Raw genomic sequence first — 24757 nt, forward strand, 5'->3', positions numbered from 1 at the left:
GATCACGTGCTTCTGAGTGCCTTCCAATTTAGCTAAAAAATACTGACTTACATCAAACAAGATTCTTTGTCCTTTTTTTCTTGTTCTCTTTGGCTTTGTCTGTACTATGTATGTTACTTTTTTGGTGTTTGGGTTTTTTTTTTTAGCATTTTTTTTTTATTTTGTCACCTCTAACATGTAACTTCTAGTCTGAGTGATTATGTTTTATTTCTAAATCAGTTGAGTCGGTCATGCTCTCTCTATACCTCTGAAGCCTAAGAGATTTAGGCTCTGATTCAGGGAAGCACGGAGTATATATATAGCTGAATAGGATGCTGAGAGCAATTTCCTGGATCAGAGCAGTGAAAGGGAATGGATGATCCTTTGTTATTTTTGGTCTATTTTTGTTTCCTAAGTGTTGTTTTAGACACAGAATTACTGTCTTCTCCTTATGTTGCAATTTAGTCTTGATAACTGCAACTTTCTCAGTAACATTCCTGCCCAGTGACTCATAGCAGATGTAAGCCTCAACTCTACAGAATTTAATAGCAAAAACAATCCCAGCCTGGGAAGGGCTCTGGAATTCTTTGCATCAGCTTAAGAAGATTTAACAACTTTTAAGTTCTGTCCAGAGGGTAAAGGTAAACATTTTAGGTACCTGTGAGGGAAGAAGGAAGAATTTGGGGTAATTGCTATAGTTATGGTTTAAGAGTAATATGTTTTTGAAGGTCATATAACTGGTGCAATGTTGCTAATGATGTATGAATGTTTTAGCAGGATCTAGCTATTTTGCTACAATATCTAGTTAGTTAATAAACCTCATATTCAAATCTGTAGTTTCTAAATTTATAATAGTGTATGGCTGTATGAACAAGGCTGCTTTTTAAGCCTAAAAGTAGATCAAATCATGAATTATTATCCATTTTTCAGATGAGGAAAATGGGGCAATTTTTGTAACACTACCTAATTAAAACAAAGCAAAGTTTTATGCATGAGTTTAATCGTTAAAACCAGTTCAAATTTTAAGAAAGCAAACAAAAATCTTTCAAGTAATTAGCTGTCCTTTTGGCAGATTCTCTCATTATTATTGTATTTATTAGCAATGCAATTCTTATTGACACTGTACAAACAGAAATAGGCATCTGAATTCCATCTAGTTTGCTGTCTCCAGAATTGAAGAACAAGAAAACAGGCTGACAGTTCAGAATTTTCATAGCACAGAGTTTCTCTAATGTCATCAAATCTATTTAGTAACTTGTTATTGGAAGACTTAGAAAACATCGAATTTAGGAGAAATTTGAACATAGGATTGATTGTCTGAGTAGTCTGTAAAGAAAGCCCAGGCAGAGAGAAGGAAAAAAGTACCTTTCTAGAATTTTTATGCCATAGCTTTGGAGAAATCTTTCTGCACAGCTGTGCAAGTGTATATTCCAGGTGTAATCTTTGAATAGCAAGTGAGTAATCTTATATGGATAAAATTTCAAGGATTCACAAGAGTTGCCCTGAAACTTCAATTTTATTAAAACAGAAAGTGATTCTTTTTTTAGCTAACTGTTAAGGGCTTGTGTTTTCAACTTGAAAATATCACACTGAGTTTTTCTCACTCTAATATGATGTGTGATAATTAATCCACATCTACTGTCTGAGATTAAGATTTTCCTGGAAAGGGATCTCCCCTGCACAAATCTGTTTTTTTTTGTTTTTGTTAAACCAACACAGGTGTTATAACAAAAGTCTTGGAAGTCTCTCAGCACTTGTTAACTCTTTGGATTCACTAGCATCAACAACACAAAAATATTTGCTAAGTTACGCAATTGTTTTCATCTGTGACATGGATTAAGATTTGTAATTTTTTTGCAGTTTTTTGGAGTGAATGTTTTTCGTTGCATTATGTGTGAATATTTATCAGCGGTTTTATTCTCTCCCTACATTTTTAATTATTTTACCCTCCACATACATTTCTGGATAATGCATTTTAAATAGCTATATAACAACTAGGGTGAATACTTAAATGAGTGGAGAAATTAGTTTAAGAAACTGACTTTCAAAGCAGTCTTCCTAGAGCAAGATTTTAAGCTTCCCTTGAACAGAACTTTAGCTTTACGTATTACCAAAAAGCATGGATGTACACTTTCAGAGAACTGTTACTAATACAACCTTTTCTGAAAGTTTTTGTAGAAATGTGGAAAACTAAGTAAACAGTTACCCACATTAATTCCAAGACTGAATCTGTTGATTCAGTTAGTGTATGCAAAGCTCTTTGAACATATATGGGGCTTGACCCTATTTACCACTTTTCTTATCGCTGTAGGGTTGACCACTCAGTGAATCTCATGTCACTGCAACTGTGGGATCAGATAAACTGCGTGAGTTTATACCTGCTGAGAAATTGGCTCAAAGGTACAAGGTACTGCCCCTTCCAGGGTCAGCATTGCTCACTGTCCTCTACCTTATCTGGGTCTCCCTGCTGGGCAGTGACAGAAGCAGAGAAACACCATTAGGTCAGCCATTTCCTTTCAGAGCTTGAGTTTTCACGTCTCTTCCTAGTCGTCTTGACCTTTCTCCTTTTTTGGGAGGACAACAGCACAAAGATTTTGGTCCCCTATTTCAGGTCCACTCTGTGGTTTTTTTCCTGTGTCCTCTCTGTTTCAATGTCTTCCCTCCCTGCTTCTGACTGACAGGTCTGCCAAATGGAGCTCTCGGTTTCTCCCTCTTTATACGCCACTTAATTCTCTTACGATCATAGTGAGCTCATATTGTGAGTGACTACAGGATCAATAATCCATCTTTGGTTTACTGTCCAACTTCCTTTCTTAAAAATTAAACTCCAGGATTAAAATATCTTGAGCAATCTATTTAAATCATCACATTTAGAATTTTATTTATGAGACTATTCCTATATTTCAGTATGTCTTTTGAGCATATCTTAGTTCAGTGCTAAAGCTGATACACGCAAAGTTGTCTTCCAAGTGCAGCCCTTATGAAGTTCGCCGCAACAGGAACATACTTGAGAAAGAGACACTCTTTAAATAGAAAGGTGACTTCATCTGAAGATGACAAACCAAACCAACTGCACACACTATGCTCCTCAGCGCTTCATTCCTTTTGTGCAGCTTGCTCGTAGTAGCTCACACATGCTGTCAGATCTGCCTTGATTGTACCGGATAGTCTTCTATTTTTTTTTTCCCCCTAACAAATTTCTCTGAACAGTATGCAAAATTTACTTGATAGTCTTTTTTAAAAAAACAAGAATGCTGTAGTTGTAAAGCTGTGCAACCCTTTTAAGATTGATTGCGGTATTCAGGCATTCAGTCAGTGAAATCATGATAGAACAGTTTGAATATTAAGAGTAACGTGAGGGAGAACAGTGTGCTTTTATAATGAAAATAAGAGAGAATGAAGCAGAACAGTTAAATATGAATCATTCAGTGAAAAAAATATAGTCCCTTCTCTCCTAGAAAACATATTTAAGATATGCATGGAGTCGGGACAGCAGTTATCAGAGACAGACCATTTGCAGGTTGTCCAGATCCCTAATGTACTCTTTGGTCACTCCTCTCCGACAACAGACAGTGTCATTGCAATAGGTGGCAACAGCTGCTTTCAAAACAGTAGTGCCTGCAATAGCCATAATTACTACTGTCATAAGGTGAAAGTACATGTTTTATCATGGCAGAAACCTCTGAAATCCAAATTAATAACAGAATTCAATGCCAGGCAATTCTTGCAGATTTCCCCCCACCTCCTTTTTTAAGCCTAAAATTCATAGGATTCACCACTTCAAACAGCAGCAGAACTTGTTGCATTGAATTATGGTAAAGTTTCTAATTCAAATGATATAACATTTATGTGGTTAGCATGAAGACCAACTTACAACTTAAAATTCAGAAATTTTATGGCATAGAATAACTTAGCCTAAGTTTTGCAGTTCACACTTTCTACTCAAGAAGTATTTTATAGGTCATTTTTAATGGATTCCTTTGGTATCCTTAGAGATAGACGTCAGCTTAGTATAGTGCTTTGCAGCTTAATGGTAGATGTTGCGTATGTCCAAAATGCTTAAAAAAACTTTCTGAGCTGTCGGTAACATGAGTCAATGGGTACAGAATACCCTCAACACCTTGTGTCTGCATCAGTCCAGTGCAGGAAGTGGTATAATGAGCTTTATACAGATATACTTGGGCCTCACAACTCTATGCTTTCAAATATGATGCTTTCAAACCAGTGCAGCCAACTGCATTGAACCAATGCAGTTCAGTAGAACTCAGAATGAAAAATAAAAAAAATGGTACTTACTTAAATAAGGTAACTATAATTTAAAAAAGCATCCTAAGTATTTTATAGGTAGGTGTTGAAAACGTGAAATTTGGCCGGGCTGTAATTTGTACTCTTGCATGAGGTTTTCAGAGATTGGTGAAAATAAAGTTGGACTTGTCCAATTCTACAAGAACTTAAAAACATACTTCACATAAGCACCTTGCTTATCTTTGTACAGTAAAAAGCACAGTCTGCCAAAGTTCCACTGGTGTTTTATATTAATTCCTGTAGAAACATGAGTGGAAATTTCCATAAAGTTGATGTTTCAATAAGCACATGCTGACATTGAATCATTAATCTCTATTATAGGTCTTATGCTTTGTCTAACCACAAATATTTTAACATGTAGTTAGCTGATTTAGTTGAATAAGTAGAAAAAGCAGAGTGGACACATATTTTGGTTTAAACAGGCGTTAGCATATGCTAAATGAAAATATTTTTAAGTTAAAAAAAAAAAGAAACATTCCTCAGTTGATAGCTTGCAGCAGTTTAACTAATCAATTTAGAATTGGTTCATGTATAATCTTTAGAATTGGTTCATATATAATCTATGTACATATTTCAGTAATTGGAGGCCTTGGTTTCTCATCTGTGAGCTGAAAAGCACACATCTACCTTACAGAAAATTGTGAAGTTATATCAGCTAATGTTTGCAAGGCAAGCACTGAGTTACAATGGTGATTGTTTTGCCATATAAAATAATTTTCGTATGAAATAATGGGATTTAAAATGCTATGGGTCATACAGTACAAAATATGCATAGCTACCAGTTGAAAGATGTCATCCTTGTCACCGTTAGAACAAAAGCTGATAAGTATGCATTTTTCCCCAAAATTACTCTGTAACAGTAAAATTGTCTCCATCTTATCCTGGCACACAAAAGTTGCACAAATCTTTAGTTCAAGGGCAACTAGCCCAACTCAGATTTTAATTACTTCATTGTAACAGAGAGCTTTCTCCCGACTTAAACGGACCAACAAGGAATATTTCCCTGCTTTTCAGAGCATTTTAAAATGTTATTTTGCTTTTGTCTTGTTTCACAACAACATACATGAGTTTGAATCTTGAATAGCTGTCCTAAAATACACAGAGAGCTCTGATACAAAGTGACCTAAAAGGATAAATTCTGTTTTTACTGGGTTTTGGAGTTTTGCTTAATCAGACTATTTTAGACACTTGTAATGAAGCCTAAATATACATTATCTTTACAACCTATAAGAAAATGTTTATTGGTTAAATAGATTATTTTGAATAAAATTTAAGATGTCAGGTGTAAATATTTAGTTTTAATGTTTAAGTTAACTAGTATTTAATTTGTTCCTCTACTTCACAGCTTCCAAAGGATGAAGATTTTGATAATGATTGATTTTGTCCTTGCAGCTAGCTTGATGGATGCCATTGGCAGCTCTGTAAGTTCTAGTAATTAAATTTGGCTATAGAGTTCCTTCTAAATATTTCATACCTTGTCCTCCATAGTGCTTACAATGTGTCTCAGCTACATGGGATGGCAGAGCCTTTGATGGAAAAGATTAGAATTCAGAACAAAACTGAAAGACTGGGGAAATAACCTCAAATGATGTTCAGTGGGGACAAGTTTCCGATAAGAAAAGAGGAAACAAATGCATAAATATACAGTGGAGGATAAATGACTGGGCAATAGCACTGAAGATGGTAATCCAGTCAGTTTGTTACTGGATCCGACATGAAATAGGAGGTGATAGGATACCTTTGCTAAAAAAGGTATCATACGATGCATTAACAGGCACATTGTACAGAAGGCACACAAGACAGTCATACTACCATTCAGGGGGTAATGCTAACTCAGAATAACACCTTTAGTTTTGAGCAGCATACTTATAGAAAGGCAAAACCCAGGAACTCCTAAAGCGGTGGCTGCAGCGGTAGTATTTCTGGTCATTGACACTCAGGATGAAGAATGTTTCTATCCTTTTTGGTGGCTGCTGAATTTACAACTAGGTGAGCATCATTGTTTGTGGCTTACATTATCTTACGGAAGCCTTTTGTTTAGATAAGTACTTCTACAGGGGCAGAACAGGAAGCACCTGCCTCTGTAATCACTTCTGCTCAGTGGAGAAAAATATTACTAATTTTTATAGAAGCCTACTGAGAAAAAGGCATTACAATGAAACGCGTTTGCTTTCTGTTGATTTTTCGTTTGGAATATTACGGGCTTTAGCTGACCCTGTGACTAAAAACTGGGAACATTCTGAAATTTATCTCTAAGTTTTCACATTTTAATCTCATTAAAACACTAATCTCAATAGAGATTTTTTGAAGCTCATTTAAATTCTAAAAATATAGGAAATAACACCGAGTAAAAATTTTGTATTTTTATAGTTTTCATAAAGTATTCTGAGTCTAATTTATAGCATCAATTTTAATGGAAGGTCACTAGCTGCTAAATAATTCACACAATAATGAAATAAATATTGTGAATGCACATTAACTGCAGCAGCTGGTTAAATATGGGACCACATGTCCAAGAGCAGAGCTGTCAGCAGTTGTTAGATAATTGCTTCTCAATGTGTAGCACAAACAGTTGCTTCACTGAAACAGAACAGGTTATGTTCAGTCTGGCTTCAATCAGTGGGCACCACTGTCCACTGGAGACAGGCGCAATCAAATTCACATTTTTTTGAGTATTTCAACATTGTAATAGTTTAACTTCGGTCCATATCTAACAAAAGGAATAGCAATCTGTTACAGACTCTTATAACCCTAGGTTACATTTTGCTTCTATATTACTCTAGCTGTGCACTGGTTTAATCCCAATGATTTGAAAAGAGTTATCCTGTGAAAAAGTGTAGTAGTACATTAAAAGAGCAGTCTGGTCAAAAAATCTAAAAAGATCTAAAAGATCAAAAAAGATCTAAAAGCCATATTGATCCACCCTGAAGTTACACAGCTAACTTGTGATTGTCCCATGGGAAAAATAGGTGTGGAATTCCAAATACGAGAATTGTGGTTTTGCTGTGCAGCAGCAAAGATGGGATTTGTCTGGCGTTGACAGAAAGAGACATCAATGAGGAGGCTGGAGTCAGGGAGAGAAAGCGAAGTATCAGATACCAGTACTTTTCATATGTATGTTACTTTCAGAACTCTCTTTCTGCTCAGTCATTTCTTTCTTATGGTGTAGTTATTCAGTATGGCTGGCGATTTCTTGATTGCCACTTACTATTTACCAGCACTGTGAGCTTAAATCCTTTGCATCAGGAAATTGCTATGTGTAATGTAGATATATTACTGTTCACCCCATAATGATTGTATTGTCTGTAAAGCAAATAACAATCAGCTCGGTGTTAGTTTTTCATTTTAATGAAGTAATTCACAATTTTTAAGTAAACAAAAAGAAAAGATCAATTTAAAATGCAAAGTTAAGAATAATACTTGGAGACATACCCTGCTGCAGACTTGTGTTTAATTTGATTCAAAGGAAAGAACCTTTTATGGTGATACATGAAGTAGTGTCATACTGAATTTAGATACCAACTTTTTCTAAGGTACGATAATATTTTTGAGAAGTTCTGCACTTTTACTATATAATTTAATCACAGTAGGAGAATGGCTTTTAGCAGTATGAATAGGTGAAGTGATAGATGCATTTTCCCTAGTGAAATGTGTGAAAGAAACACACTTAGCTGCCTGTCATTAAATGCACAGACTCCGCTGTCCAGAATTGAAAGTAGCTCTTCATGGCTCAGACCTTGCCACCTGGCAGACACCACCCACCTGAAGTCTTGCCTACGAAATTGCAAGGGCCTGGCGACAGGGGCCACTGTTTCCAGGATCACCCAGGTCTCTCCTAAGGTATTTTACCACGTTCCCCAAGGTTGTGAGTGCTGAGTTCAGGGTGATACAGGCTAACCTTCTCAATAAACAAACACTGCAGTAAAACTGGTAAGTGTGGCATGGTGGCTCCTTCATCACTCTTAACTTAATGTGATTAGGATTAATATTTGGTCTGACTGTTAACATGGTTTTTTTGACAGCTTTACTTCTATAGTTAGCATTAGCTTGTCAGGGTGAGCCTGGAAATTTTTTTTTTTTTATCTCAACCCACCTATGCAGCTTTCCAGTTCTCCGCAATTTTCTGTATGTACTTGGGTCTAGTCTGAGAATTTGCTGTCAAGGAAGCCTCTTCTGAATTTCCCAGTTCAACTCAGTTTTTGTGAAGGGTTTATATAAAGCTGCAGATAACAAGTTGAGACAACCACCCTGGAAAGACTGCATAATAGTGCATCCTTTCTTTGTAATATGCAACATGTCACACATTAACCAGCGCTTATGGTCAAATAACTCCCTCTAAGCCACTGTAGCAAGTTTGTCTCTGTGCACATATTTTAAGTATTTTCTTCTCTCGTTTCCTGCTAGAAGAAAAGGAGGGTATGCTATAGCTGTCAACAACTGAAAACGATTTTCAAGGGAGTATTCTTAAATAAGATGGGACTCTAGGGATATTAGGTCATTGGCTGCTTTGTTTATTCTTCTAAAAATTTTAGTGTTTGGTAAAGATGCCTCTCACTTTACAGCTCCTCCTTGTGGTCAAGCATCTTAATGGCTTCTCAGGACCTGGTAGCAAGCAGACAGTTGGAGCCTGCAGACACACCTGCTGTCAAAGCAGCCTGACATTGGCAGCCCTAACCCAGAGAGGCAGTTGGACCTTTTCCGCTCGGACAGGTCACTGACAAACTGTCTAGTCCTGCCACGTGTATATTCCCCATTCTTTTATTCCACTACGTATATTAGATTGCAGTTAAGTATGAATTAAAGCAAGCATCTGATACACTTCAGAAATACTTAAAGCGGAGGCCTATATTCAGGATTGTTCTGCAAAGTCAGCATGGCTGATCATCAAATTTTTCAGCGTGACTAAACATTGCAGGCAAATGGAACATGATGGCTAGGAACCATTTTACTGAACTCGTGGACATAGATTCTTTTATCTTCAAATACTCTCTTGAAATGTCTCTAGTTCATTTGTCTATTTGTTGAAAGTTAATTGCATCCTCTCTAGTGAAAAAGGAATGGCGCCTGGACACCTGCAACATTTATTTCTATCAGAAATAACAGGTCATAGTCATGACACGATTTATATGGATGTTCCTTGACGGTAGCAGAAGTTCCTCTGCTTTTTAACTAGTACCTCAAATTAATTATGAAAAAAATCTGCATGTAGTAGACTCATAAAATGCAGATTCTAATTAATACTGTTAGTTCACGAAGTCTGTTCTTGAAGTTGTGGTGAATGGTACTGCAAGGAAGTCAGTCTAACCAGAACTGTTTGTGCTGCATAGAAACTTACAGAATGGTATCAGCTTTTCAAACAGAAGAGAACAAAAAAAATCGCTGCAGCAAGAAAGTGACAAGAAACGTTTTGGTGGGACTTTTCATGGAAAATAGGTGAAGCCTGAGCCTGATACAAAGGAAAGTATGCGGATGCCACTGGAGGTGCACATCAGTATGCTCGTTCAGATCTCTCTATAGTTCAGTGTGACAGGGCAAGGTTCTGAGATACCAGCTCTTCCATACGGATGACAAGTGTTACAGGTCTACCTCCTTAGCTCATGTAAATAATGTTGCCCTATGATAAGGTTGCACAAATTTAGAACTACTGCATATTTGATTTTGCATATCAGATGTCCAAAAGGTTGCCCTCTGATTTTGCTTTTACAGTGCTAGTTGTGCTCTCGTGCAAGCACCATAGCTACTAAACTCTGTTTGCTCATATGAAATGGCAGACACAATGTTACTGATGCAAAACCTCATGTCACCTTTGTAAAATGTATCATAAAACCCCAAAGGCTTTTTTCCCCATGTTGAAATCAAATTTGTTTAATATCTATTTGGAACTGTACAGGCTGGTTTAATTTAAGCTCCCTAGATTGGGTTCAGTTCCCTTTGGCTATTTTACCATAGTCATTAATCTAAAAACAATTATTTATTGCTCTGCGTACATTCAGCATGTCAGAATTTGGAACAGTTATTCCAGCTTTCTTGTCATGTATCCATATTTGCACCACGGTGAAATGAGTGCTAGGTATCACCATATCAGAATCACCACATTTCTCACTCACTCTGCATGGCAAAATCAAGTGTACAAGTCACAGCACAATATTGACTTTAAGTTTTTAACTTTTATTTTTCATGCATATTCACAGCTTCTTAGGGACTATTTATTTTAGCTTGCCAAAAATGAGCTTGAAACTTTACAATATTTATGTTGGCAACATTAAGATTCTTATCATAAGAAGTATGTAATCTAAAAGCATTTGAAAAATGCACAATGAAGTTGAAAACATATCAGTGTGGACTGTATTTCTTTAAAACTCTGGAATTTTAGAACCTTCGCAATGTTAGTAGCGGGCCTCACTGGATAGTAAATCTCTGTACATGGCAGGTGATAGAGAATAAGCAATCTTTATGATAGGGTCTGTACTACAGTGTTTTTCCCTAAAGTCCCCTCTGCATGTTTGCAGTGGGAGCTGCTAGTTATAGCCACTAAAGAGAAGGTCTCTTTGCAAAGCAGGTATATGTTTGCACACTCTGTAATGTACGAAATAATTTTAAATAGAGGTAGCAATTGAGGTGGAAGTCAACACAGTGTCTGTAGGAAATTGTGACCAAAATGTTTTATTCAAGTTAAATGTTATTTATGGTTTGTTTGGTTGTTTTTTTGTGTCACATGTTAAACATGACAAAAAATTGTTGATTTTACAATAAGGTATGTTTTACTTTCTAGGATCTACAGAACTGTTTTCAAGAGCAGATACGACTTCAGGGCCAGGTGAGGCTTCTGGAACATCGTGTGAAACAGCATCAGTTAAAAATTATACAGCTTTTGGAGAAGAAAGAGATTCAGTACAGTGACAGAGGAGATGAGAACAGTGTCATTGACTTGGGAGGAAAAAGACAGTATTCAGGTTAGAAATGAAGCTATTCTTTTCATTTCCATTCATTGTAATGATACCCAGAAGCTTTAGCACAATTGGGCCCATTGACTTATTGTTTTAAAAGCTCACAGAAAATTGTTTGTTTAAAACACAGTGTTCAGCTTTTACCTAGGCCTGCTGCCGCAGGGAAAAATTGTTCATTCACACGGTATAAATCAAATCAGGATTGAAGTGGTTTATTGGTTTATTAATAGCATATAATTAAAAAACAATCCGTGAACAATAAATTCAGAATAAATGTATCAGCAATACAACAGGTAAAAGCCAATAATAGACATTCACAAAATGTTAATAAGCAGTTACAGATTTCTGAGCACCCTTCTTTGACTAATCTCAAAAAGTTCTAACCCACAGGGTCAGTTCACATTCACACATTCACAGGGTCGCATGGGTTACAAGCACACACCGACTCTGTTCCAATCTGTGGAGTCCCTGAGACATCCATATTTACACGCATAATCCTGGCATAATGACATCTGCGTCTCACTTTAATAATATACTGTGTGTTACACCATTTTGACTGAGTTAGGTTCAGCTCAGGACATCACAGCTTCTAAAATACTAGTTTTAAGTTGTTTTTGTAATCTGACCAGCATTCTGGTGGTGATCCGGTCCCTCTGCAGTGGAAGAATGCTAAGTGTGTTAGCCTGTAGTAGCTGGAGTGAGGCCCAAACTCTTAAAACAACAAAACACCATCCAAACCAATAGTTGGATTGAAAATACAATCTGGGGGTCTGATTCTTGGACAGTGTTTGTTTCTAGTTGTCCAGTGCTAGACAGTCTAAACTTCTATAAATTTTAATAGCCTTGTTTGAATATACTTGTAGTGTTTATGCTGCTGGAAGAAATCACAACATAGCAAGGCATCAAATATAATAAAGCACCATTAAAATGAAATTAAAAGCAGTTGTAAGCCTGACTTTAAATTTTAGCTGTATATTTATTTATGTATTAAGCATCCTGGAATACTTTTTTTTATTATTATGGCTGAGTCATTTGTTACTGGAAAAGATTATTAAAACCACATTTAGCTGAAAGGTATTTGTCCTTTCTTAGCCTATGTCCCAGTTTATTTTCTTAAAATGTGATTCCAAATAACAGATCTAAGTTGTTCCGGTTTCTGATGATTTTTTTTCCCCATTATTTTTTCACTTTCCTTACAGCCTGGAAAATGCTTTTCCCTGTTGATACTGCATTATTTCATTCAAACTGCTGTAGCATTTTAATGTCAACAGAGCTGGATAATTTGGGGTTAGATAGTGAGGGAGAAATTCCACACTATATACACATGCTAAAAATTAAAATATGCTTAAGTGTTTTGCTAACCTACTAAGAAAATAATGGACAAGAAAAGCTATTTTCTATAAGCCAGTGAAACAGTCTCTAGAAAGACAACTTAGCTGTTATTTAAATCATGTTTTCTGTTAGAGTTTATTCAAATCCTGGCATAGCTATTTGTTTTCAGTATAAAGTGTTTATTTTCTATGTCTAATCTTCACTGACACCTTCACTGAGAAGAAATGTAATAGTTCAGAGAGTTCCAAACTGGCCTGGAGGTTCAGCCAACATGTTCATAAATGTTTCAGGCAATATCTTACAGTTAATCAGCCCTACCTTCGCCAGGAAAAACAGAAATGTTGAAAATTATACGTCTTTCCTGTATGACTGCTTGATGGTAGATTACATATAAACAAAGAACTCCTTTCATTTCTTAACTCCTAGAGGAAAAAAGATAAGATTATACAATTACATTGCTGTTACATTTTCATGAGCTCTGAATTTTGTCATTGCTGTAAATGCTGATTAGTCACTAACACCAATGGAGACCAGACTGTAAATGGTATCAAGCCGAAGTGGTATCATTTTACACATACATTGCACTTTTTGGGGGTAGTCTTCTATATATTTTTGCTCCTGTTTGGTACAAGGGGCAAGAGTATCAGGTCCAGCAATTGTTTCCCTTTTCTAACACTGGTGATTCCATACTCCTTGTTTGTGGCAGTTCTCCTGTGGACTTTCTGGACATAGAAGTACATGTTTGTTTTTAAATGTTGCTGTGTGTTTTATATGTAGAGAAGTTATATGATTGTAACAGGATTCTAATGTGGTTTATATCATTGTAAATTAAAAGTGACACCACTTAAACCAGAGGAATTATTTTGCGGAATTATCAAAACAAAATGATAGTATTTTATGGTGGAAAAAAGAGTCTTTTAAAGAAATGTCAAAATAGTTACAGCTCAATAAAAGTTTTAAAGCAACACAAATACAAGAAAATGCCCAAAAGTAATAAAAACTTGTTTGCAGAGGTGTTTCCTTTGTATTAGCCTGCTTCATATGTGACTCTCATATGACGTGACTTGACTTCTATTATTGCCTTGATTTCTGATTTTGCCAGTAAGTATAGGACTAAAAAAACTGTGTCCAATGAATGTTTTGTGAACAGATTGTGCAGAAATCTACAATGATGGCCATAAGCAAAGTGGATTTTATAAGATGAAACCTATCCAGAGTCCTACTGAATTCCTTGCCTTCTGTGACATGTCTGAAGGGGGTGGTTGGACTGTTTTTCAGAGACGTTCTGATGGCAGCCAGAATTTTGATAGGTAGGTACTAGACTTAGTCCTTAAAATTGGAAACTAAAGGGGAGAAACATTAAACCAGATGGAGCTAAGTTAAATCCTAACTTTAGAATTATATGAGTATGTTGTTATTCTGGGAGACATCTCTTCTAGTCTTTCTCTGACAGCTTGTGCAGTTTACATGACGACACTTCAATGTCACATGCATTAACAATTGTTGGAGCAAAAACTTTTAATGACAGGTAAAGGACTACCTTGTCTTTTGCAAATAGTAAAAATCTAAAAAAGTATAAATGCAAGCAATCTGCTTGAACTGAAATACCATCAGCAAACAAATATGAGAGAAACCCACCACAGAGTAATTTGTAGCTCATAGTAAAATGCCCCCAGGAAAGATAAGATGGGTGAGAACTTGATTTGTGGACACCTAATCCCCTTGCCTTTGCCAAGACTCAAGCATTTTTTGGGAAATGTCTAGAAGTGAAATTTTTGGTGCTGTGAGACTTGAATTTAAAAAACCACAAATATTTACAGATATTAGAAGAAAGAAGAAGGTTTTTAGAACCTCCGCTTTGCCCAGTTTGCTTTTCACATATCTGTATCCTTCTGTGGATTTGTGTCTTACCTGTGTTTACAATTCCTGTAAGTATACAGTACCCTTATGAAATAGAGAAGCAATCCCCAGAGAGGATGAAAAACTGCAATCCAGCTAAGAAAACTTCGCTATTCTTATTTTATAACATATGCTCAGACAAGCTGCAGAAGCAATCTGTAGCAGTTTACAATTGTTACCACCACACACCACCCATTCTTCTCCCTTGCTAGAGACTACCAGCTACTTAAGTCACAGAGGCTGCTTTCTCTTATGACTGCCTGTCCACAGCCTAATACTTTCACCCATTGGTTGAAGTATGGTTGCTTCTCCTCAAGGAAATGAAGTATGTTTGCTTCTCATCAAGGTAATAGATCATACTTTTGTCCCCATTAGAACACGTCATGAAACCAAAACCACTGAGAAAGTGTTTCAAAGCCACTGTAGACAGGGAAAAGATTCAGTGCTTTCAGTCTACATATTAATTCTTGAAACTGTGCACCAATATGAGTTCAAAAATTGTTAGAATCAGTCAATAAGTCACAGCTGGAAACAGCTAGCTAATACCTCAATTTACAAAATTATATATCCAGCTGCAGGAGTTTCACAGCTTAATCAAATCACAGAAAATAAAGAAACAATGCTTGCAATACACCTACACATTCACTTAGATCCCCTGGATTTAACCAGGAACAATGTTTTCACTTTGGGTAAATTGTGCTATACCAGATTGGAGCTAATGTGTTTTCTTCTGGTCTTAAAATCTGTTAATCGTAAACCACTTTGAATGTACCTCTTAGGACTACTCTTTGGATTGGGATTCAGTGACCAGTGTAGTGTGGGATTCAGCCTTTAACATGTGAAAAATAGAAATAATTCTGTGAAGATCAACAATGTAAATAGTCTAAAATATTTTTTTATTAATGTTCCCATATATAATGAACCTACAAAGAGTTTAGCAGGGGACTACCAAGATGATCAAGGGCTGGACCACTTGCCCTATGAAGACAGGCATAGTTTGTTCAGCTTGCAGAAGAGGTGGCTTCAGCAGAACCTAATAGTAGCCTGCCTGTACCTACAAGGTGGTCACTAAGAAAACAGCAGTTTGAGAGCTTGTTGAGTAAACAGGCTCTTCACAGTGGTGTCTGGTGGGAGGATGAGAGGTGATATATGTAAGTTGAAACAAGAGAGGTTCAGGCTGGATATAAGGAAAAACTTTCTCACTGTGAGAATAGTCAGCGGGTTGCCCAAAGAGGATGTGCAGTCTCCATCCTTGGAGGTTTTCAAGACCTGACTGGACAAGCCCTGAGCAACCTGGTCTGATCTCATGGCTGACCCTGCCTTGAGCAGGACATTGGACTAGATTACTTCCTGAGGTTCCTTCCAATTTGAATTATTCCGTGGTCTATGATTGTATGATAAAATAAACATCCAAGCAAACTTGCTTTTTTGATAAATTAGTAGTTTATACTCTTTTCAGAGTCTGGACTGACTATGAAGAAGGCTTTGGAAATTTTGTTCTGACAAATGGCGAATATTGGCTTGGAAATAAAAAACTTCATTATTTGACTAATCAAGGTAAGATTTGTATTGTAACAATAGTCTTCTCTTGTTTCTGTTTCTTTGCTGTTTCAGGGCCGTTTTTTGTTACCCTTTTTGTTGGCATAAATCCTGAGTTCTGTTGTTAGTCTGCATGGACTTCTCCAAGTTTCAGGACAAAACACATTTGAATATTTGTTTTCTAACAAAAGGTTCAAAACTGTCATTGGGCCAATGGCTTGCAGGGAGCACCTGCAAAACAGGGAATTGTAGACAGGACTACGCCTTAAAATAATTGTCTCTACCCATTTCACAGCATCACTAACAGTCCAGAGTCAGGTAGTATGCTGTACCAATTCATTTAGTCAGGGCTTTACATGGCTGCGTAGGCTATTACATGAAGGTAAATCTGTCCTCTTGATTAGGCTAGTCTTAGAAAGCTATTTCCATCCTTCTAATAGTCACTCAATCTAAGATAACTTCTGCTTTGCTGTAGAATGCTGCACATACAAACCTTACCCATTGACCTAGCCAGCTAATTTGTATGGAAATCAATGCCACCAGGATGTGGTCCTAATTTAACTCTTTTATCTTCATAGTATAAAAATCTGATTTTCTCAGGTGTATGCTTATTGATTGATTCTCACTAACCTTTCATTACCACCTCAAATACCTTACTAAAGTATAAAGCCCATAAGGCCATTTTTTTAAAGATTTTTTTTGTCTACACTTGAAAATCTGTATTGGAATAATTCTAAAATTTTCTGAGCTTAATCAGGTGAATAAAGACAAAGAATAGCAAGATATGCTTCAATATGCATAAAGAAAGAAGATAAAAACCCATAAAATATGCTGTGATGATACAGATAAGATTCATGATGAAAACGTAATTAGTATTTTAATCTTCTACTATATAATACTCTGTTCTGAAAAGTAGTGAGATAGGCTAGTATAACCAAAATAATTTGTGTTGTTGTTTCTTAAGGGAACTATACTTTAAGAATTGATCTAACTGATTTTGAAGGAGAACGGCGTTTTGCACAATATGCAAGATTCGGAGTTGCAGGTGAAGAGGTAAAAAAATATTAAATAACGACTAGAGGTTTTAATGAAAATGTGGATTCTGTAGACAGACAATAAACATACAAGTTCCCTAATTTTCATAAAGGTTTGTGTAGAACTTTATCATCATATTTTCTTCCTTACAAATGCTTGGAATTTTCAAATTTGTAATAATAGTGGTTTACATTGATACATCAATTTCACACTTTCTGTAAGAGGTATGAATCATTTTGTTTAGCAGCTACGGATAAAAGCAGTTTTTCTATTTTTGTTGATATTACCAACAATAATGGTACATGATGTTCTGATTTGTTAATATGTACTGCAAACTAACGCTAATATTGTTTTTATTATGTCATTTATACATAAGGTTATTGACAAATTTTACCCCTGGTAAGCATCTTTACACCCCTTCATTATCTAGTACACAGTGTTTAAGTGGCATGACATTTCTGAGCATAAAAATAGTAGCAAATGTAACAGATTAGTTTCCTCTCTGTGGTTTCACTCTCTGACATGCTAAAGGTTAAAGACATATTGGATTACTTTTTTTTTTTCCCCTTTCTTCACATTTTTCGTTAGCATTCTTATGAGATGAGCTGTGGTGAATACTCTGGCACAGCTGGTGATTCCCTTACTGGTGGATTTCATCCTGAAGTGAAATGGTGGGCTGATCATCGAGGAATGAAATTCAGTACTAGAGACAGGGACAATGACAACTATGAAGGGAACTGTGCCGCAGAGGAAAAGGCTGGCTGGTGGTTTAACAGGTGTGTTGATTTTCTATCAGTATTGTCAACTATTCTGCTCCATGTGCATTCATACAATAATAACATATGGTAGAAGATAGGATTGGCATTGTTTATTACATTTGAAATCTGCCCTTGACCCCTACCAGAGATCTCAGTGCTGGTAAGACTGAGACTCACTTTAGAAGGGACAGCACCTACTGCACAGCTCAAGCTGGTCTGTGATAATGGTATTCGCCATAGGCTTTGGTTGTCTTTGTTATCAGACAGTAAGGAGAAGATAATTCTGCCCCTTTAAGGTAACCAGTTTTTACACAAGTAGGTCATGTAGAGTTTGCAGATGTATCCCTGTTGTACTTCATTCTTGCATTTCTCCTGCGTTGCACTAGACCAGATGTGGCAGTACTGCAGAATATCTGTTAAGCTAGTGCCAGGTTATTAAGCCTCACTTTTTTCACCTCAGTTCACAGCATCTCACTCTTGTTATTCCTTCTATATCAAGATGGGAATGTGTCCACTCAGTTTCTGTCAGTGAGCATGGCTGGACTGAGAGGAAGATCTTTTTAAATACGGTTCAGTGAAAGAATTTTAAAATCCTACTTAGATACAAAATACCAATTCAAAAAGAAAGGATAAAACTGGTAGCCTTAGCACTGTCTGTATAGGCAGCTATGTTGTTTCCCTTAATTAATTAGATAAATATAGCCATGAAGAGAAACTATGCAATCTAGATGTGTAATAGAGAGGTTTAAAATACAACTCAGGGAAGCATACTACTCTCTCACTGTGATCTCAGTTCACTTGGCAAGAGCTGCCAGGCTGGATCAATTCCATTGTTTCTCTCTGTTTTGTCATCCTTTGTTCCTCTTTTTTTAACTCCTCATTTTCCAAATTCTGTTTCCATAAGTAGTCTGTGACCAGCATAGCTGATATGATGTAGCTATTAACTCCATGTTTCACAATTAATTACTTATTTTAATACATTTTAATATATTTGCATGGCTAGTGGGTCAAAAGAATGTTTGAGACATACGGAAAAAAATCACATGTAGACAAAGGTTTTTTGCAGTTCTCACAAAAGCTAAGATATAAAAGGGAAAGCCAACTGTGTTGGAGATCCTTTTCCCATGAAATCAGAACTTTTGTGGGTTTAGAGGAATATCTAGACCTCAAGTAGCATAAAACTCTGATACTATGCCATGGAGTTCATTAAGGGTGAATCACCAATAACTTTTAGTAAGTGCATAAATTTTTTGTCTTTTAAAAACTTTTTTTTTTAATATTAGATTGGTCTGGACAAAAGAATGACCTCTTTGCAAAAGTAGCTGTACGGCAGAACTTGACAGTTATTAATACCTTGTAGTTGGTGCTAGCTGACTCCTACCAGACTAGTTCCTATTATGGCTGTGTAGCTCATGCTCTTAAAGTGGCAGTCTATCTGGATAATGAAAATGAGTTACTAGCAGGGTTATTCTACTGCCTTGCTACTGACTTTTTTTATGTTAAGCCTAACATAAAACTGAATACTGCAAAATACTAGAAAACTTCAGTATCCTTAAATCCTACCCAAAAGAACAGGACTGGCAGAGAAAGGAAAGCACTCAGAACATGTATTTGTCATGCACAGATTAGCAAACATAGAAGGAATTAGTGTTCTTGGCTGGTTTGTATAGGAGCTCCCAGGTATGAAGGAATTTTTTATAGACAGCTCTATGCTATCTGGGCTAATGAAATACAGAAACGCCCAGATAATGTGAATACCAAGGGATGTGACACAAGTGAGGCCACATGGAAGTAGCTCATATCTAGTTTAAAGCCACAGGTCTTGCTCCAGCTCAGCACTTGTTATCCTGGACTTCTGCAGAAAATGGCCTCTGCATTCTTTTGTAAGCAAAGCTTTAGGAGATATTTTCAGCTTGGACAGAAATCCATGGAGCTGGGTTCAGTCTGGTACTACACCCAGGTCATAAGCTTTCCTGCATCCAGGGCGTTGCAAAGGTCAGTAGGTTCATAACTGGTAAAAGAAGAGCTAACAAGTCTAGTTGGACATGAGCTTATTCTCTCCCCAGGGCTACCAGTTTTAGTTACAACATGCATGGATGATCACAGTGGATCTGCCAGGCACCAAGCTGGGGCCACAGATCTCAGTAACTCAGGCTTCCCGCATCACCAATCATCCTGGAGACAGCATAGCTACATCCGTGTGGGGCTGTGTTGGAGTCAGTGAGTCCAGGCAGAATTCAAACAGTTCTTCAGGGAACCAACTCCATCTCTTCGCATCTGTCATACAGTTAATATATAATTCAGATAAAATGTCCAGAGATAATTGAGAGTTGACTGTGCTTTTGAAACTACTGCAGTGTGGTTTTCTACTTTAAAAATTAGCCTATCGGAAAGAAAGGAGGAAGATAGGCTAACTTTAAGGTGTTTATTGACTTGTGAATAATGAATGTTGCTTCAGAATATCATATCAGTAATCACATGCCAGTTGTTTCTTTAGTATGTCCAGTTATTTCAGCAATTATGATCCTTCTAATGAAATCTGTGTTTTGATTCAAAGTAGACAGAGTGCCTGCTCAACGCAGAATTTGTATGGCTAGAAAGATTTTATCAGCTCTGATACAAATTTGTCATTCTCAAAAACAAAGTAACTTTTGATATCTGCAGTTTATAAGATTTCAACCAACACATTACCAAAATTGAGCTTAAAAATTGTAAGCAATGAATAAGCATATATTTATGAGAATTTTCCTATGAGGCTTTTATCACAGTTTTTATTTCAGTTCTCAAAAACAGTTGTTAATGAAGTGTAAGCAAAGCCAAAGAGACTAAGATTTGCCAGTACTAATACCCATAAGGTTCATTTGGACTGTTTTCTGTTTGCATATTTTCTGAAGTCTGCTTTTGAAATCCATCATGGTGTTCGACAGCTAGATATTAACAGCACTTATAACAAAATACTGAATTGGCAGATAAACCAAGCTGATTCATTACAATGTGCTGCAGAAGAAACAACCGTTTTGCTCTCCATATGGTCACATAAGGATCTAAACTTCTTTCTTGTAGAAACCAAATGAGTATCAAGGTTGTGCTGGTACCTATTCAAGCCTTTTGGGTTTTGCTAGGGGGTGTGTGTTTGTTTGTTTGTTTGTTTGTTTGTTTGTTTGTTTGTTTCAACCGCTGTATTTAATAAGCTGTAACAGCATTTCTGCTTCAGTGTGTTAAAGAACCAAAAAAAGAATATTCTTTGTATAGTCAAATAAAATGCCAGCTCCAATGATCCAGTGAATTGGCATACATATGTTTAATAAGCTGTCAGATTTAATCTATTTGTAAATAGAAGTCCACAGCTGACTAGGCAAACTGATGGTGGTATTCAGGTTTTGTCATATGAAACACCATGTGGGGTAACTATAAAACTTACGAGGGGCTACTCTGGAACAACAAAAAGCAGCACAGTATTTCTTAACCAGTTTTGCTTGGTGTATGCCCTGCTGCCACACGTGACCTGAACAACTCTGGAATAATTCTCCACTGAAACAGATTAGCAGGCAAAACTCAGAGAGCTAGTAATGTCAGAAAACGTGTGGAAAGAACAAAAAGAACTTTTGTTTCAAAGAAGCTAAGAGCAGTTGTGCTCTAATTAAACTTATTTTTTAGGCGCACTGAAGTTGACAAATGCAAATTTTTGCAGCTGTCAAACTGGGCTGTTACCAACACGGCAAAATTTTTGATTGGGACACAAACTACAAATGCTTGTAACTTTTCGACAGGAGGCCTTATTTATATTTTCCTTTACTTTTCCACCAGGTGTCACTCTGCCAACTTGAACGGTTTGTACTACAAAGGCCCCTATACTGCAAAGACGGACAACGGGATTGTTTGGTACACTTGGCATGGGTGGTGGTATTCTCTGAAATCCGTTGTCATGAAGGTCAGACCAGCAGACTTTGAACCTAATATTGTTTAAGTATTTTATTAAGACGATTTATCTAGTTAATCTTTTAGCAAATCAATCCAAATTAAAACAGATGGGCAGATTTTTGCTTCTCATCTATGCATATATAAATCTGGAATAATTCCTCCGCAACCAGTAGTTTTATGATATGTAAATGAAGAGACAAGCTAGCTGTGAATCTGTAGATGCAAATACTAGTGCTAATACGTGTACAGGATTTTTTTAAAAAGGCAGGCATTCACCTAGGAATAAGGGCATCTTCATCAACATGGAGAATTTTTGGCTTCTGCAGTAACTACAAATCCTTTCACCTTTTTAAAAAACACCCAGTATTGTCACTGTGTTGTCTCAAAAATGAAAATGAATTGTACGTATTACAACAAAAAAATTATTTCAATACAAGTGTAAGGCTGGCTTACTCAGTGGATAGAACATACTTTCTTTGGAATGATTCAAGGCTTTAGAATTGAGTTGCCTGTAAATTCCTCTGATTTATTTGTTGCATGTGTTGTGTACATAGCATACATAAAAAGTATAAAGAATGAGGCAGGGAACTGAAGGAAGAGAAGGGATGCTACCAGGCTAGACTCAACTGAATCCAGCATACAGAAGTGGCTTGTTTGTTGTTGCTGAAGCATTTCTAGGGCTGGTCCCATCATTTCAATCTACCATTTTTAGATGGTCAGTAATTATGCCTTTCTTCTTCTTGGTAACCATTATGCCTGACTTTTTTTTGGTAACATTTGGTAACAAAACCTGGACTTAAATTTATTGACATTTGGAGTTTACCAAAAGGCTAAATAACAAAAGCTGCAACTAATTTTAATGTGAGCTATGCTTTGAACATAGACTATCATAATGCGTGTGTAGGTGGAAGTGTATTTCATGTGCAACTAAAATCTGGCAATTTAGAGGTTCTTAGTGCTTGACTCTATAAATCTTTACTTTCTTCATGTATCTCTTAGTCTCCACAACTCTCCAAATGTGAATTCCCTGTTCAGTCACTTCAAAGTGGTTCTGCTTCTAAGTCTATTATCTTCTCCTTTTCTTATGTCCTTGTCTTGGCTCCCTGGGCTTTCCCCCTTCTCAAGCTGCAGACCCATGTTTTTCTTGAACACGAAAAATCGTAAGAGAGACTCTGCCTACCCCTGGCTTTTGTGCCTAGCACCACAATAAACTCCAATAGCCAGTAACAACAAGAATCTCTGATTGGTGCTTGCTGCCATGGAGAAGATAGGAACACTCTCTAGAAAGCTATTTGATGCAATGTAATCCACTTCTGCTGAGCAGATGCAAATGATTTTAAAAACCACATGGATCTGAGCCAAACTTGGGCACTTTTATTTCCCTGCTTTCCTAAAATAATTTTGCTTTTGTGGTTGGACTGCCAGTCTCTCTCCCTCTGTCCAAATAGAGTTTTTGAACCTGGCAGCCAGTTTCAGTCAAGCTTATTAACATAATTGAACCTAACTTTTGGCAATCTATTAGTCAATTTATAACTACATTGATATGAATACAGGTGAGCTGAATGGTAACTCCCTGCATGGCCATTTTTACTTCTGTTTCCATCCTCCAAAACCAAAAGTTTGGCAAGAATCCTTGAAAGAATTGCATGGAATAAGGGAGGAAGGATGTGTAGAACAACTTGGGGGGGAGGGGAAGAGAGGTTCGTATGAAACAATCTCACTCAAAATAAATCAGATTACACCTAAACAAAAAAAGCGCATTAAGTAGAGGAAAAAATGGGCTTCAGGCAGCTAAAAAGAACATACAATACAGATATTCAGTATTCAACATTAAAACAGAACATCTGATATGTATTTTTATCCAATTTTATTACAGAATTTAAAATGGGTTTCTGTGTAACTATGAGCAGGTCTATAGGTATGGGTCATTAATAATACGATGGAAGTTTTGGAGTAGTTTAAAAAGATGTTTTAAGTACAGTATTTCCCATCATGATTTTCAAATTCTTTTGCTACTCTAAGAGGAGAAGGATTTAATTCTTTGCAAAAACATGGATGACGTTATGTAGAAATTGTAAAAACACCCTTAGTTTTTCACAGGAAAATGGAAAGATTAGCTCATGTATTTGGACAGTATCGAGACAGCTCATATTCCACATAATTTAAATAAAAGACATGGAGGATTTAAGTACAGCAAAATTGGATCTCTAGCACACAAAAAAGACTCTTAACATGTAGAGATTGTGCTCATAAAATCTGTATTAATTTTTTTGTTTGCTGCAGCATAAATCCATTCTCTTTACTTATGAGGGTGCTAATGAAATCTTTCAGCTGAGTTAGGATGCTTTTGTCATATTCTGATGTAAAATTTGACTCCATTTCTCTATTGGAAATCCTAAAATGAAGGAGGATCAAATCTTTCTTTGTACATCTTACAATGCATTTATATGTTTATTTGAACTGAATGCTCTTCAGAACAAGGACTTCGATATCCTAGCTGTCTGAAAAGCATCTAGCATATTGCTAGCGATATGCAAATACAGTATTTAATTCCACCATCTTTCTATGGCCTTTCTTTGTGTAATAAATCTTTTTGGCCACATGAAAAACATGAAAGTGTTGCAATTCAAAATGGTCATATAATTGTTCTCAAATAAACAAACCCTTTATTTTCAAAAGGCAAGTTTAAATAGCTACTGGAAAAGAGAGTACAGCTTGGAAGAGAATTCTTTTCTCTGCCTGGCCTGGCCTGTTCGTATTAATTTATTTCCTCAATAGGTATGAACATGTTCTAAGGTAGTCTTTATTCTTACAGGATAGCAGAACAAAGGCCATTTTATTTGTTCAGGCATTAGATAGAACAACATAGTAACTCCAAATAGCCGAAAATGAATATATACCATTTGATATAAATCATATAACCCAACAGAAGAAGAATAAGAATCAAGGAAATAACAAGGAAAATGTTTTTTCAGTCATCATTTAATAAAGCACATAATGATAGCTACCAGCAACATGTAGTCAAAAATGGTTCTTTTTTAA

The 24757-nt window shown here is 36.4% G+C and overlaps 1 protein-coding gene across 2 annotated transcripts in view; it reads left to right on the plus strand.

Moving 5' to 3' along the window:
* The first annotated feature begins 536 nt into the window (after positions 1–536).
* The window catches only part of FGL1 (fibrinogen-like 1), a 32494-nt gene continuing 8273 nt past the window's right edge, over positions 537–24757 (plus strand). The window contains exons 1-8 of one of the 2 annotated variants that reach the window (XM_009335125.1): positions 537–620; positions 5630–5705; positions 11057–11237; positions 13714–13873; positions 15922–16019; positions 16966–17054; positions 17625–17812; positions 21602–24366. In XM_009335125.1, the coding sequence (XP_009333400.1) occupies positions 5640–5705; positions 11057–11237; positions 13714–13873; positions 15922–16019; positions 16966–17054; positions 17625–17812; positions 21602–21761 (942 nt within the window). In that variant the 5' untranslated portion in view covers positions 537–620; positions 5630–5639 and the 3' untranslated portion in view covers positions 21762–24366. Of the gene's footprint in view, positions 621–5629; positions 5706–11056; positions 11238–13713; positions 13874–15921; positions 16020–16965; positions 17055–17624; positions 17813–21601; positions 24367–24757 lie in introns of those variants that run through there. The other variant, XM_009335126.1, reaches the window with a different exon arrangement.

The sequence above is a fragment of the Pygoscelis adeliae genome, unplaced genomic scaffold (assembly GCF_000699105.1).
Source record: "Pygoscelis adeliae isolate BGI_AS28 unplaced genomic scaffold, ASM69910v1 Scaffold21, whole genome shotgun sequence".
NCBI classification, from domain to species: Eukaryota; Metazoa; Chordata; class Aves; order Sphenisciformes; family Spheniscidae; genus Pygoscelis; species Pygoscelis adeliae.